Source organism: Triturus cristatus, chromosome 6 (assembly GCF_964204655.1).
Source record: "Triturus cristatus chromosome 6, aTriCri1.1, whole genome shotgun sequence".
In the NCBI taxonomy this organism is placed as follows: domain Eukaryota; kingdom Metazoa; phylum Chordata; class Amphibia; order Caudata; family Salamandridae; genus Triturus; species Triturus cristatus.
Genome location: NC_140589.1, coordinates 1,793,884,116 through 1,793,897,981, shown reverse-complemented (window position 1 = coordinate 1,793,897,981; position 13,866 = coordinate 1,793,884,116). Strand labels below are relative to the sequence as shown.

At 43.3% G+C, this 13,866-nt stretch overlaps 1 protein-coding gene across 1 annotated transcript in view; it reads left to right on the top strand.

Moving 5' to 3' along the window:
* LOC146822017 (cysteine-rich venom protein helothermine-like) overlaps positions 1–13,866 on the top strand; it is a 111,825-nt gene that overhangs the window by 87,946 nt on the left and 10,013 nt on the right. Inside the window, exon 6 of the mRNA XM_085613118.1 lies at positions 3,582–3,667. Coding sequence (XP_085469244.1) covers positions 3,582–3,667 — 86 coding nt within the window. The remainder of the gene's footprint in view (positions 1–3,581; positions 3,668–13,866) is intronic.

The window sequence follows — 13,866 nt, the reverse complement described above, 5'->3', positions numbered from 1 at the left end:
AGAGTGTAGCGGTCCAGTCTGTTCTGTTGCACAGATTTGCTGCCCAGTGACAACGCCATCATGCTACGACCTCCTGTATCAGTCTTGCCCACGGGTAGATCGCTCTGGAGTACGGGGTCAGCACCCCCACACCGTTTGAGGTCTCAGATAGTCCCACCACGATGGATGCACCACCAGAAGGCAGTAAGCTTGATGTCCACACCAAGGGTCTTGTATGATGTGCTGTTGTACTCACGTTGTGTGTGGCACCGGCTCCCCCCTATCTGCGGAGTCACACACCTGCCGCCTCCCCGGTTGTCCCTGCACATGGACTGGGGATCAGGCTGAGCCGGGTGGTAGGACTTCATGCAGCATACTTCTTTGATGGCGGTAGGGCAGGGTGCGGGTGTTTCTAATTGCCATTGTGCCTGCATGCAGTCCCGTTTGTCTAGCGCTTATCGTTGTGCACGCTCAGAGGTGCGGGCCCCAGAGGAGGTCCGCCTCCTCCCACACTGTCTCAGAGGTCCGCCTCCTCCCACACTGTCTCAGGCTCTGGGGGGATCCCACCGCAGGCCGCAACCCAGTCCAGCATCGGCCCCCCTATCGGGGGTTCCATTCGCTCCCCTGTAGCACTCACAGAGCCCTCTGCTCTGGGGACTCACTGCCACGGGCCCTAAGCAGTCCTTACGCCGACTGACCGCAATCTCGTCCTCTCACCTGATCCCAGACTATTGCACCGCAGCGGGCTGGACAGACGTTACTGTCTCGGATGGTAGGCAGCGCTGCAGCAGTCGACTTTATTCAGGGAGCGTCAGACGGCCTCCGCCCACCGGGTCAGGTTGCCCGATCATCCGATGGTGCAGTCTAGAGTAAGAGGAGCACGGGCCGCCAGGCAGCACCCTGCCCAATCAAGCACACAAGTCCCTGGCGCCTCTCCTTGCATAGGCCTTGATAATTTTGTAAGTAGTTAAGAGGCACTCCAGTACATGATTATATAGTGACCATAACACACAGGGTGGACACTGGGCGTGTTAGTGAGAGTGAGCAGCGCGGTGACACAAAGGTGCAGGGAACAGCGTGAACGGCAATAACAAGTATGGATAAAGTGGTCAAAATTGCAAGTTCTATACAGTGTTTATGTACAAGACATTCAGGTAAATAGATTGACCACAACAGTGCCTGAGTTCTAGACTGGGTAGTCGACGGCGTTTCGACCTGAATGATTGCAGGTCATCATCAGGATAATGGTCATTTAGTTTAAGGGCAGTGCTCTAGCAAAGAGAGTCCATGGTAAGGATAAGAGCGATCCAGGATTAGTCAAGATCAGCGGAGCGTCAGGGAAGCGCGTAAGTGCCAGGAGAAAGGTCCTGGCGCGTGGTCAGCAATGTATGAGAAGCCAGGGAAAGCTGTGTCAATGTAGTTAGACTCACCGGTAATTGGTCTTGGATGACGGATTTGGGGCTGAAGTGTGGAAGTAATCCAGGGACGGAGTAGCGCGATGGCAAGAGACGGTTTCAGTCGCCGTGGCAGAGGAGTGAAGCCTCTGTGTTAAGGCCGGGTCGGGGACGAATAAAGCGTCCGTGACGCTAGTCCATCCCTACAGAGAGGAGGTGTACAAAAAACACATCTTCTCAACTGAGGAAACAGAAAGAAACCAAGGCATGTTTAGCTGTGACATATACCATGCCGTGACTTATTACAACATCAAGAAGGAAGAAAAGGAGGATAAGATGGGTGACAGTGATGGATACGTCCAGCATAGAGCCAGTCCTAAATAATCAAACCACTCCAATCAATTGACTTCATTGTCAGAAAGGAGCAAAACCTATAATGTCAACAACCTAAGTTTTGACCAATGAAATGTGCCTCATGAACAAAAATGCAGAAAATGATCAGTAGAAGAATAGCTGAGTTGCAACAGATCCCTGATCTAAGGGGCTGGGACACAAGGCAAACCCTAGTGGTTAGTGGAAGAAAAAAACTAAAAATGACCCCCTCACAATGGGAGATGGCTACACTGATGAGAGGAGCATTGCTTTTTTTATTTTCAAAAACAAAATCCCACTTTGGAGATTTGTTTTTTTAAAAAGAAACCTTTTTAAACTTTACCACTCGACTTCATGTTTGACTGAGCTATTCACCAAAGCTCCAATACATTCACAGGAACCTCCGTCATAGTGGCTCTCAGGATACGTCTGGCACTGCCACTAGGAAGCATGGTTCACGTTATAAGAAGAGAATTGAATCTTGTTGCCTGGAACTCATTGGCGAACTCCTGCTTTTTTAAAATTTCCAATAAGCTAACTATGGATAGCGAAGTCCCACAGGTGTCTAAATTGTGCTGGGAAGAAATTTGTGGTAGCCAAAGAAGGTGGTCAGGGATGAAAGAATTATGATAAAGGATCTTAAAAAAATGCATTCCCATTGGGGTACAAATGAAATCTGATCTCCCTTTCCCAGTTAACTGGCTTTGCAAGACTCTGTGAGAAAGATTGACAACTCTCTGGACGTGGCCTATCTGAGGAAAAAGCTTTCCATCAGCTTCTCATTAAAAGCTGTTGGCCAGGATCTGATTTTCCTCTACAGTCCCCAGATACCTGACCCTAGACTACAAAACACTTGTGTGATTTGGAATGGTAATGGATTTGATACATGCTCACTGAATGCAAAATGCTCCTTGTCTTATATACTTATGGATTGTGTCTTTTATATATCTGCTTGTATTAAGTGTTTAAGACCCTTATTTTTATATTACCAAACATTTCAAAGGTTGGAGGCACTGGAGCTGCTGTCTGAAATACACTATTTGGATGTGGCAGTAGGAATTGCACGTTTTATTCTCACTGCCAACCAGAATTGTGAGGATGTATTTGAATAAGGTGTGCAGTTTTGGGGGGTTGTCGGTGTTAGTTGATATTAAAATGTACAGGTATTCTATTGTTTTCGAATATTTATTGACAATTGTCCTAATAAACTTTATTTTACTAGTAGTACTACTTGACAGTGGTTCCTGTGAATTTTAGAAATGTCCATCGGACTGCCAGACATTTCTAACTTTGGCAAACTGTTACTCATTCAGGGTGGTGGAGAAATTTACACTGTCGCTCTGACAGGGCACTATCCGTCTGATATTACTTTATACATCACATAAGACTGTATTCTGTTAAACAGTGGTAAATTGATTCAGTGAAATATCATGATAGTCGGGGAAAAAAAATGCATTGTCACAAACAATCTGCTAAAGATGAGCTTAATTTGAGGAATTTGATGACCACAAAATAGTGTCACTTACAATATTTCGAAAGACTAAGTAGTGTTATGATGTGAAAAATTAGAGATTAACTGGAAAAATGCCAAAACTCTTAAAAAACAAGAAATTATTAACACATTAATGTCATAAATAGAAAATTAACTACATTTTGGGATAAATATAAAACCTGATGGAATGATTAGAAAGAAAAAAACAAGTAGGTATATCCAAACCATAGAGTAAATATAAATGTTAAAATTCATGTATTGAGTATTTGTATTTTTAAAACATGAACCTGCATTTGAGGACATGCCAATGCTCCAATAATAATTATTTATCTTTAACTGTAAAGGTCGTTTGGAATGAAAGTTCCCAAGTCGGATGCGCAAGTCAGCAGTGTTCTGGTTTTTTTCTGGCTGTTTGCCAATACGCCCCTGCGTAAGTATTTTTTTTTTTTAATCTAAATTGATTTATTTTTATAATATTGCCATTTTGATGAGTGTAATAAGTGAATCTTAACATGATATTGAATGTTATAATTGATAAGGATAATCTGAATAACCAGTTTTATCAGCCTGAAAGCTAGGGCTGAATCTTTTTTTGTTTAGTTTGATTTGCTGATGCATGCTCTTATATTTGTATTATACTGTGCCACAAATGTGCCACCTCCATGTTGGAGGTACACACCTATCTTTAATACACTTATGTATTTTTTTTAAGTACTTTGATAATTCTTAACAACGATTCCTGCAGTTTTCAATTTGAATTGTTTTAATTGATTTACATGCATTTGTGTCCGAAGACGTCAAGAAATAAAAAGACACCATGCATCACAAACTGTATTAGAAGAAAAACAAATAGTTCCAAAATGTAATGATACTCATTACAGAATTCAATGCTTAACCTACAAGAAATGAACAATAACCCAATCAAGTTCCCTAATAGTGAGCATACGGGCAGCTATTGTTTAATTACATTTAAATAAATAAGGATTAATGATTAAGAAACTATCATACCAAGTATAAATTATATTATATTAAATTGAGCTATTTAAACATACAGTGAATTTTTCAGCATCAGTCATCAAAGCCATTACATAGGTTGTTCTGGTTACTGGATATATATAAACACTTAAGGATTGGTTCTCAAACAGATATTCCCACCTATGTGAAACCTAGAGCATGTCACCAGTATATCAAATGTGTTATGTTGGCTTACAATAGTGCCATGTTCAGTACATCAATATGAGCACTACATCCCAAGGTTTTTCTAGTTATGTCGATGTGAAGCTACTACCCTACTATGAAGTACTTAGGTTAATGTAGTGGATGTAATATTATTGTAGATGGATAGTACTGATCTTGATGTACTGAGATAAAACTAAAACTTGCTGTGCAAATGCATCTTTTTGTGAGGGTTAAATCTGATTCAAGCATTCAGCCGTGGTGGAGTTTTGAATGTGTAAATATCGCTTTCTCGCAAGGAAATTATGTGGAGGACTTAACACACAAGTAAACTAGCTTACAGAGGCCTGTGTGAAGATGATTCATGGTAGGTCCACCTAGAAAAGCTGGTGAAGAATTTGTGAATATTCACAAGTATTTTGCAGATAGTTCTCATTTTCAGGTCGAGCCCTGAGACAGTGCGCAAGCGCTGCTCTGTGGTTGATCTGTGGCAGTTGACTACGTGAGGGAAACCCCGCCCACTCCCCCACTCACTTTTTTATTGGCTTGTGTCTTTTTCCTTTCTAAATTCTGCCTTCCAATTGCTTAATAGGCTGCTAGTCCCTCCTTATGAAGGCCATGTCATCATTTGTATCCTTCCATGGCTACTGGCCCCTTTACTTCGTGATTCATGAGCACTATTTTCTTCCCATGTCCCCCTCCCGCTGTTCGTGCCTTCTCTCCTGCCCCCCACTCCAGTTGTTCATGCCTTCTCGTACTCCACCCACACGCACTCCTGTTTGCAATGCAATAGGTATTGCGTAAATGCGAGTCCAATTGCATTTCAAATGCTTGTTTATTTTATTGGTGCTTGCCGAATGTCACAACTTGTTTTTATTGCTTCTCCCTTCCGCTTCATGTTATAAGGCCTCCCCCCACCATCCTAACACAAGTGTTATCCTTCATCGAACTCCGATACTCGAAGATTGCGACTCTGTGTGAAATGATACCGTAAACGATGCGTCGTGAAACTGCCGTGTTTAGTGAGGCACTGGAAGGGTTAATGGGAGCACAGTAAATGTGTTCCAGCACGCCAGCTCATACAAAGTCCATCTTCTTGGTTGCCGGCGTCTCTTAATTCACTCAAAAATGCCATCTCCGTGTGTGAGAAGGTGAGAGCTGTGGGTAGCCCCCGGGGGAGGGAGGAGGGGTGCCAGCTATCTGGGGCCATCCTGCCTTGGCTTGTCGCCTGGGAACTGAGACACCAACCATGCAGCAGAACCGTTGCTTGCTCTGCCCTCCGGGACTCATATCCCCCGCCTGCTCATGCGGGAGGAGGGTGAGCGAGCCGCACCCAGTCTGTGCCCACTGCCTACTTCCTACTCCCAATTTCTAAAACCTTTCGCTTTAGAGCTGAACCTTCCCATCCCCTTGAAAATATCTATGCACGATGACAGGATAAAACCCCGGATATTCTTCATCCCTCCTAGACATCCTCACATAAGCGCATCTGAACCACTCTCACTGCCAGTGCAGTCAATAAAACGCTTACTGTAGCCCCCTTACCTCAAATCCGCGTGCTCAATTATTTCAACATGTGTCACTTTTAATTGGCTTCTTTTGTATCTAGCGGACTAGACCCAGGTAGGCATCAAGAGCGCTAAATAAAACACTCCGTGTGTTTGTTTGAAACTTCTTTTGTATATACATTGACATTCAGGTGGGCATCAAGAGGGCTAAATAAAACACTCCATTTGTTGTCAATATTCTCCCTTCACCACGCGTTCCGTGGGTTCGGCTGGTACGACTCTGGGACCCCACCTACCCTAGAATGCTCTTGATGTATTTGGGGCTTCCAGTCTGTTCCTGGTGTCATTGCCATGCACAACTGCCAATATAGAGATTAGACATTTTAACTGCAAGCTGTACTTTTTTAGGCGTGTTTGAGCCGCTTCATTGTTATTTTTTTTGTCCACGATTAAGAGAATAAATTTACTAACTGGCAAACTAAATCAAAGTAATGCAGAGGCACAGATGCCGAGCTGTAATTCATTATCATGGTAGCAATATGAACATGTGACTGTCCAAACCTGGTACAACTTTACATTGGAGACCTCAGCAGATGTTCAGGGAGGCTGGTGCGTCCACCTGATTAAGACATTAGTTCTTGAGATGAGTGTCCTTGTGTTCACGACCGTTGTCCTCAAATAAGAAAGAAGTAACCCACTGAAAAGCACCATAAAAGCATACCATGTACAAATTCCATTATAATGAATACTAACACGATTGAGCAATTGGTCTGTGCAGCTTGACCACACTTATAGGAACCACATCTGTATACTCAGTGAATCAAAAGTAATCCAGGCAGCTAGACACGCCAACCACTACACCCTTAAGAAAAACAGACCAATTAAAAACATGCACAAGCATGACTCCTTCACACTGCACACTAGGACAAAATACCTTGCACTTGCATGACATAGTGTACCACACAAACTAATGTTAAACAGCTGGTTTGGTGAAAATACGTAAGACAGTGAGTGACCCAACAAGCAGCCATCCTCACCCCTGACACGCTGCAGAAACAGGAGTATCTGCACATAGGAAAAACATATCAAACAGAGCCTGCTCCCTGCTCCATTCCATCAACTACAAATGCTTTGACTCTGAATTCAAACATAACCAGCACTTAATTTGTGCCAGTGGTTGCTGGTGGCAGGCACCAGCACTTTTTTGGGGAGAACCGGGTCTTATGTTTCACCAACAGATTTACCTGGGAGTAAGACAAAAAAAACAGAAACGGGAAAAATAAGGAAGGATTTGAAATAGAATATCAGTGACAAAGGTAACAAGCATTTACAGTGCAATAGGTATCACATTTGCGATCATTCTAAATGATAATACCTTTTAATTATATGTTTTGAAAACCTGCAAGCAGTGCGTAAACACACATTTTGTACTTATACTCCTTGCTTACCAGAAGCAAAGCTGGCAGTAAAACAGGCTCTGTTCTCCTAAGCAACAACTATAACTACAAAGTGGGTGTTTACCCACTGCTTGAAAGATTAAAAAACTCTCGTAAAGAGCTCTTTTTTCTCTCTCCTACATTCTGACAAAATCGCTCAGATTTGTACCACTGCAGTGCTGCAGCAAGCCAATGAGAAAACTAGAGGAGTTTTATTTGACTGCAGTGCCTAGGGTAGGACACAAGTCAGGTGTGGATGTGGGTGTACTGAGTCCGTCTCCACCCCCTACCTCCACCCCTTTTACAGAGGGGTCTCCACTCTCTCTGCCCAAGACTGAGAGGCATCACCCCGGGTCCCAGCACTGCAGATGTTTACATTTACTAATATTGTGAAATGTGGCCTCGGGACAGGGCGCCGGGTCTGGCGGCTTAGTGGACTAATGAGTCCAATGTAGGAGCCTGTATTGGACCTCATGGTCACAAGTACAAATCCTGGCAGGTCCACTCAGTCTTTCATCCTTCTGAGGTCAATAACATGAGTACCACAGAGGTTGGAAACAATAAACATCTGTTATTCAGCGCTAAGATACCATTCTGGGTGAACATGCGCTGTACAAATATACATGTCTTAAAACCCCCTTTATGTGCGAGGGGTCCAGTGAAAGAGGGCGGGGCCACTCCTTTTTTCCTAATGAACACCCTGCTTGTCTTGCTTATTCTCTTGACGCAGTTTGAAGATCTAATGCCAGACGTTCCTCAAGTCTCTTTCACAACAGTGTCCCTTACGCTACTCCTGAGCTGCGTTGAAACTGATCAATGGTAAACCTGGATGTGGTTTACAAAAAAGTGAACGAAAAACGACCTTTCCCCATTTCTTTGTGAGTGTGCACAATGGTTGTTTTTTGTAAAATAGGCTGGTTACATTTTAAATAGAGCATATATAACCATTTAACTCTACTTATTGTTGAATGAAATACACTACTTAATCTCTGCTTACTGCTTTTCCCAGGACTTGAGCACTTGCTTTGGATTTTATTAGCAGATAGGTAAAGCAATAAAGCAGTTTGCAGAGCCGCTGTGAATTCTGCGAGATGCCGCTTGCAGTTGTTTATATGGCCATGGATTGAAATGCTAAGGTATCTTGGGGCCAGGCCTTGTCAGACGGTGCACAGGTATGTGGCACCTGCAGAAAAGCCCGCTCAGCGGCTTTCCCAAAAGGACCAGCTGTGTGACCTCTGAACTGCAGAACGTTAAAAGGCAGAGGTCAAAGCGACTAGCCCTTCTGTCTCCCTGCAGCTACAGTGTCTGCCTTGGGCCCAAGATGAGAAAACACCTTAAGGCGGCCATTAAAGCAACCCACCCGTCAACTTTGATTCATAAACAGCCACATTACTGGGCAGCAGAGGCTGTTTTGTGGTGCTTGTCTTTAAAGGGGAAGTTGCACCCAACATGCTTTTTAGGCCTCGCTTGACCGGTGTGGCTGTTGCTGTACTTGATTTAATCAACAGAAAAAGAACTTCACAAAGTACTGCACAGAGGGCCATTGGCTCTGCCCACATGTAAATCTTCCTTCTCACTGTATTTGATCGAGCTGGATTTATGTGCTTCCCGCTGAAAGAGTGCTTGTAAGTCACAGTAGGCCTGAGGCTGTTATGGTGACAAGCCAATTCATTAAGAATGTAAAACTGATTGATTCATTGGGAGTTATGCCAGATCCAATAGCTCTGATCTGAATTATTTATTGTGAAAATCATATGTTAAAGCCAGTAGGCCCTTTGGGATGTATTGTCCTTAGACTGAGTTACAGCCTGTAGTCAGGAATTGTTTGGCACAAATTTCCCCAGATTATTTTAGTAGGCAAGGGTCTAACTGACAATGTTTTATCTAATTTCTTTGGTTTTTGGGACCTGGATTAATAGAGCAGCTCTGTGCAAGGGTTTATGTAATCACTAGATCATGCGCAGTCAGAGGTAATAAGAGAGGGACTGCAGCACTGTAATGAATCAGGACTCCATGGCAGTGCTGCAGTAGTTTAAAGGAGGCTGTGGAAACACACATCTCTGCTGATGGCTCCCCTGTACATCATGGAGTATTGCTGCTTTAAAAATCTGCTCCTATTGCTTATTCATAGCGCTTGCTGACACTGATCGGCAGCTTCATAGAGGTTGTGGAAACAAATATTTTCATTGTTGTCAAACCCCCCCACGCCGCCCTTTCACGTGCATTAAGGCAGCGGCACTTTCTTTAGAAGATTTGATAAACAGATGCTTTTTTTGGGAAAAGCCCCCTATGCCGCGGTTTCACTTTAATAGCTTCCACACACCTTTCGTTAGATTCTGATTTGTTACAGAAGGGGCGCAGCCTTCATGCACGTGAAAGTGCGGCATGGGGGCTTTGACAACAAAAAACATATTTGCAATGTAACAGGCCTTGCATTTGCAAAGCCAATAGCTCAAACTCTTGTAAATGCGAGACCTATTGCATTGCAAATGCTTGTTTAAAAATTGTCATAATTTTAATTCTGATGATGGAAGGAGTACATATTGCTTTAGAATGGGCATGGAAATGGAGCACCTGGCAAAATGTTGGTGGAGCAATATGGCTAAGAGGAACTAAATCACAAAGCTCCTTGGCTTTGTATTTCTACATGCAGAAATGTAGCTGTGCATATTTCAGTGTCCTCCTGAGAATGTGTCGCAGTTGTGGATTTCCAAGAAATTTCTTGATAAATTCCCAAGAAGAAAGAAATTTGCATAAAGGTAGTCAGTAGCCTACATCAGAAAATATTTTACTTTTCCGAAAACAGAAGGGTAATAAGAAATCATAGGTGTGAAAAAAGACATTGGAAGCTACATTACCAGTTTCGACTCCATTAATAATGAATATATTGAGATTGACACTTTACAATCTCAAGTTTTTGCTGCTAAATGTAAAATTAATGGGCTGCTAATATCAAAAACACGTATTTTTTCTCAACAGATGCTACAAATAGTATAGTCTGGATATTGGGACTTGTTTGTATACAACTACTAAGCATGTCAAGAGATCGGAATATGAGACGATACAGGGGACGTCTGCTAGAAGCTGCTATGTATTTAATTGTATATATTTTTTATGTAACTAAGCACTTTCACGCTAGCACTTTTTTGCACATTTTGCACATTTTCGTATATCAGTTAGTGATGTAACAGACAAATTCTAGGAGTGCAAAACTAATGTTGTCAATAGGCCTGAATTTTATACATATTAGTTAGTATAACTCGAAATTTAGCACTATGCTATACGTTTTATTTTCGAGATATTTTAATTCCAAGTATACAAATTTGGATGATTTCTGTATGTGAGTTATGAGCCTATGAATTGAGCCCTATGCTTTCATTCTGCAGTTAGTAGAACAAACAAGAAAACGCAATCAGTAACACATAATATGTGTTATGATTGGTTCGGTCTTTATTTTAAAAAACAGGCCTATTTCTATGTTTTCACTCTATCTTAAACTAATTTGAATATTTGTATCATGTGCTTTAATTTTGACACTACATATATATGCACTGATAGGCCCAGCGCGTCATGTGACTACACTTAGGGGAGCTACTCACAGCTAGTTAGAGAGGGACCAGCAGCAGCAGAGCTACTCATTGGAGAACTCTGGAGTCCATTATGATAACGGGCGAATCGCCACTGCCCGTCTGGTGGTGACGATCAGTCCACAATTTCCCACCACCCACCTACCATTTCCCCCTGCCAAATTACGATGGCGGTGAGGACCCCAGCTGACGGAAAGACAGTCCGCCGGTTTTCCGCCGGTCAGGCAGGCGACCGGGCAGAAAAGGGCATCAATATGGTGGCACTGTCTGCAAGACACCACCATCCATATTAGGATGGGCGGCAGTGCAGGGCTTTCCATGGCGGAGATCCCGCCATGGAAAGCCAGGCGGAGATTGCTTTCGGGGGCCCGTTGAGGGCCCTCAGAGGTTGGGGGTGCAGTTGGGGTGCACCCATGGTACTCCCCTCCATTTGCATGCACAATGTGGCAGGCACCGCGCAGTGCCTGCCACATTGTGCATGCAAATGCACGACATGCATATATTGCATTGTGGCGGGTGCTGCTTAGAGCACCGCCTGCCACAATGCAACATATGCGGGATGCCACCATGCCACCATCCTAATTTCCATGGCGGGACCGCCACACCTATGGCGGTCGGTCCTGTTTTCCCGGTACGGTGGTGGCATCGGAATAGGCCCCCTATGTTCTAGGGGTGTTGTGCTGGCATTCGCCATTTGTTGATGCTTCACAGCTATATAATTTCTTGCCACATTCCTATGGCAATAACTAAATAGATTTGCAGTGGCTAGAAGCCCTGGCTCCCTGAAACTATCTTTACAGAACGTCCTGAACCATTGGAAGCCACATGGAACCAGCTCTGATTTCATTGACTTATTGTGGCTGAGAAGAGTTGACGTTCATCTCAATTTTCCATTAAGGTTACTGGTAGAAAGGGCAAAAATATTTGTAGTCTTTCTTTAACCCCCACAACAGGACAATGTTTTAATGGTCAGACTCTAATGAGCCATATATATATATATTCACTGAAAAAACCATAGGTTTCACACATGTTATAGTTAGCTGTAGATTTTACTGATAAAAAACCAATGAAATTCCCCCGTTATAGTTACTGTAGGCAACTATAACTCACGCGACCGCAATCCTCTGCTGATGCTAATACTGTATTTAGACACTTATTTGCCCATGTCTTCTTCCATTAAATTTTAGCTATACATATATTACAAATATTTTTTTTTCGTAAAGACACATATGTCATCAGCAGAGGATTACGGTCGCGTGAGTTATAGTTGCCTACAGTAACTATAACGGGGGAATTTCATTGGTTTTTTATCAGTAAAATCTACAGCTAACTATAACATGTGTGAAACCTATGGTTTTTTCAGTGAATTTGCAAGGTTTTTTAAATGCTAATTCCTAACTATAACGTGTGTGAAACCTATGGTTTTTTCAGTGAATTTGTACGGTTTTTTAAATGCTAACTTACTTTACGCCATTTGTGGCGTGCGCGCCCAGTTAATGCAGTTCGTTCCGTGCGCGCACGGTGCGCTTCACGCACCGCGCGCCCACTTTACGCAGTTAGTGCCATGCACGCACGGTGGTCACGCGGTGCGCTGTGCGCACCGCGTGCCCACATTATGCGAGATGGGCCATGTACGCACGATGCGCTTCGCGCACCGTGCGCACATGGGGGACATATTATGCGCATCGTTGTGAAATGTTTTGTTTATTGTTTTCATTTAGTTATTAAGCCATGCACAAATGATGCCCTTCGGGCACCAATTGCACATGGGGTGGGGGGAGTGTGGATACTTTTTTTTTTTTAAAATAATTTTTTACCGTACGCGTACGGTAAGCGTAATCGTCGATTTTTCCAAAAAAATAAAAAAATTTTGGCCTTATGGGTTGTTTGGGGGCCCGTATATCATTACTGGGTGATTATTATCTCAATATACTGCCACTTTATACATTTTTGGGCTTCATTTATGCTGTCCCACTCAGAGTGCGAGAGAGAAAATGGCGGCCGCCGCTTCCTGGTTTCGGCCGATTCGAATGTTTACTAAGATCTAAGAGCCAATCAGAATTGCGCTCGCGCACGTCACCGTATGCGTACGGTAAGCGCACCGTAAGCTGGCTCAGATATATATATTGATTTAAAGGCTATTTTCTCAGAATCTACTGAACAGATTTACATCTACGCTCCGCTCCTACCCTGAAAGTCTCGGGGGGATTCGTCAAGCGGGGGCTGAGATAAAAGGGGGGTCCCAAAACGCGTTTTTCCCATGCATTTTTCCATAGGACCTTTAGAACGAGCTACAGCCCGAACGGCTGAACAGAATTACTAGAAATTTGGCAGAGAGGTAGTCCCTAGGTCAAGGAAGTGCCTTTTGTAGGTTTGGTGTAAATCTGTTCAGTAGATTCTGAGAAAATAGCCTTTAAATCAATATATATATCTGAGCCCGCTTACGGTACGCTTACCGTACGCTTACGGTAAGCGTACGGTGGCGTGCGCGAGCGCGATTCTGATTGGCTCTTAGATCTTAGTAAACATTCGAATCGGCAGAAACCAGGAAGCGGCGTCCGCCATTTTGTCTACCGCACTGAGTGTTATGTATCAAACATGATGGCCAAAAACATGTTATGGGGATGTTTTGACAACTCCCTCTCACATAGTCATGTTGAGGGAGTCCCCAAACATCCCCCAAGAGCAAAAACGGCATTATTTTTTTTTCGGCAATTTCGCGGGGTACGCTTACCGTACGCTTACCGTAAGCGTACGGTAAAAAAATAAAAATAAAAAAAACACTATCCACACTTTCTCCACCCCTTGTGCAAATGGTGGCCGAAGGCCACCATTTGTGCATGGCTTATCAGAGCACAGAAATTTCCCAAAAAATTTCAACAGATTACCTATCACAAGGAAGCGCATAATATGTCCTCCATG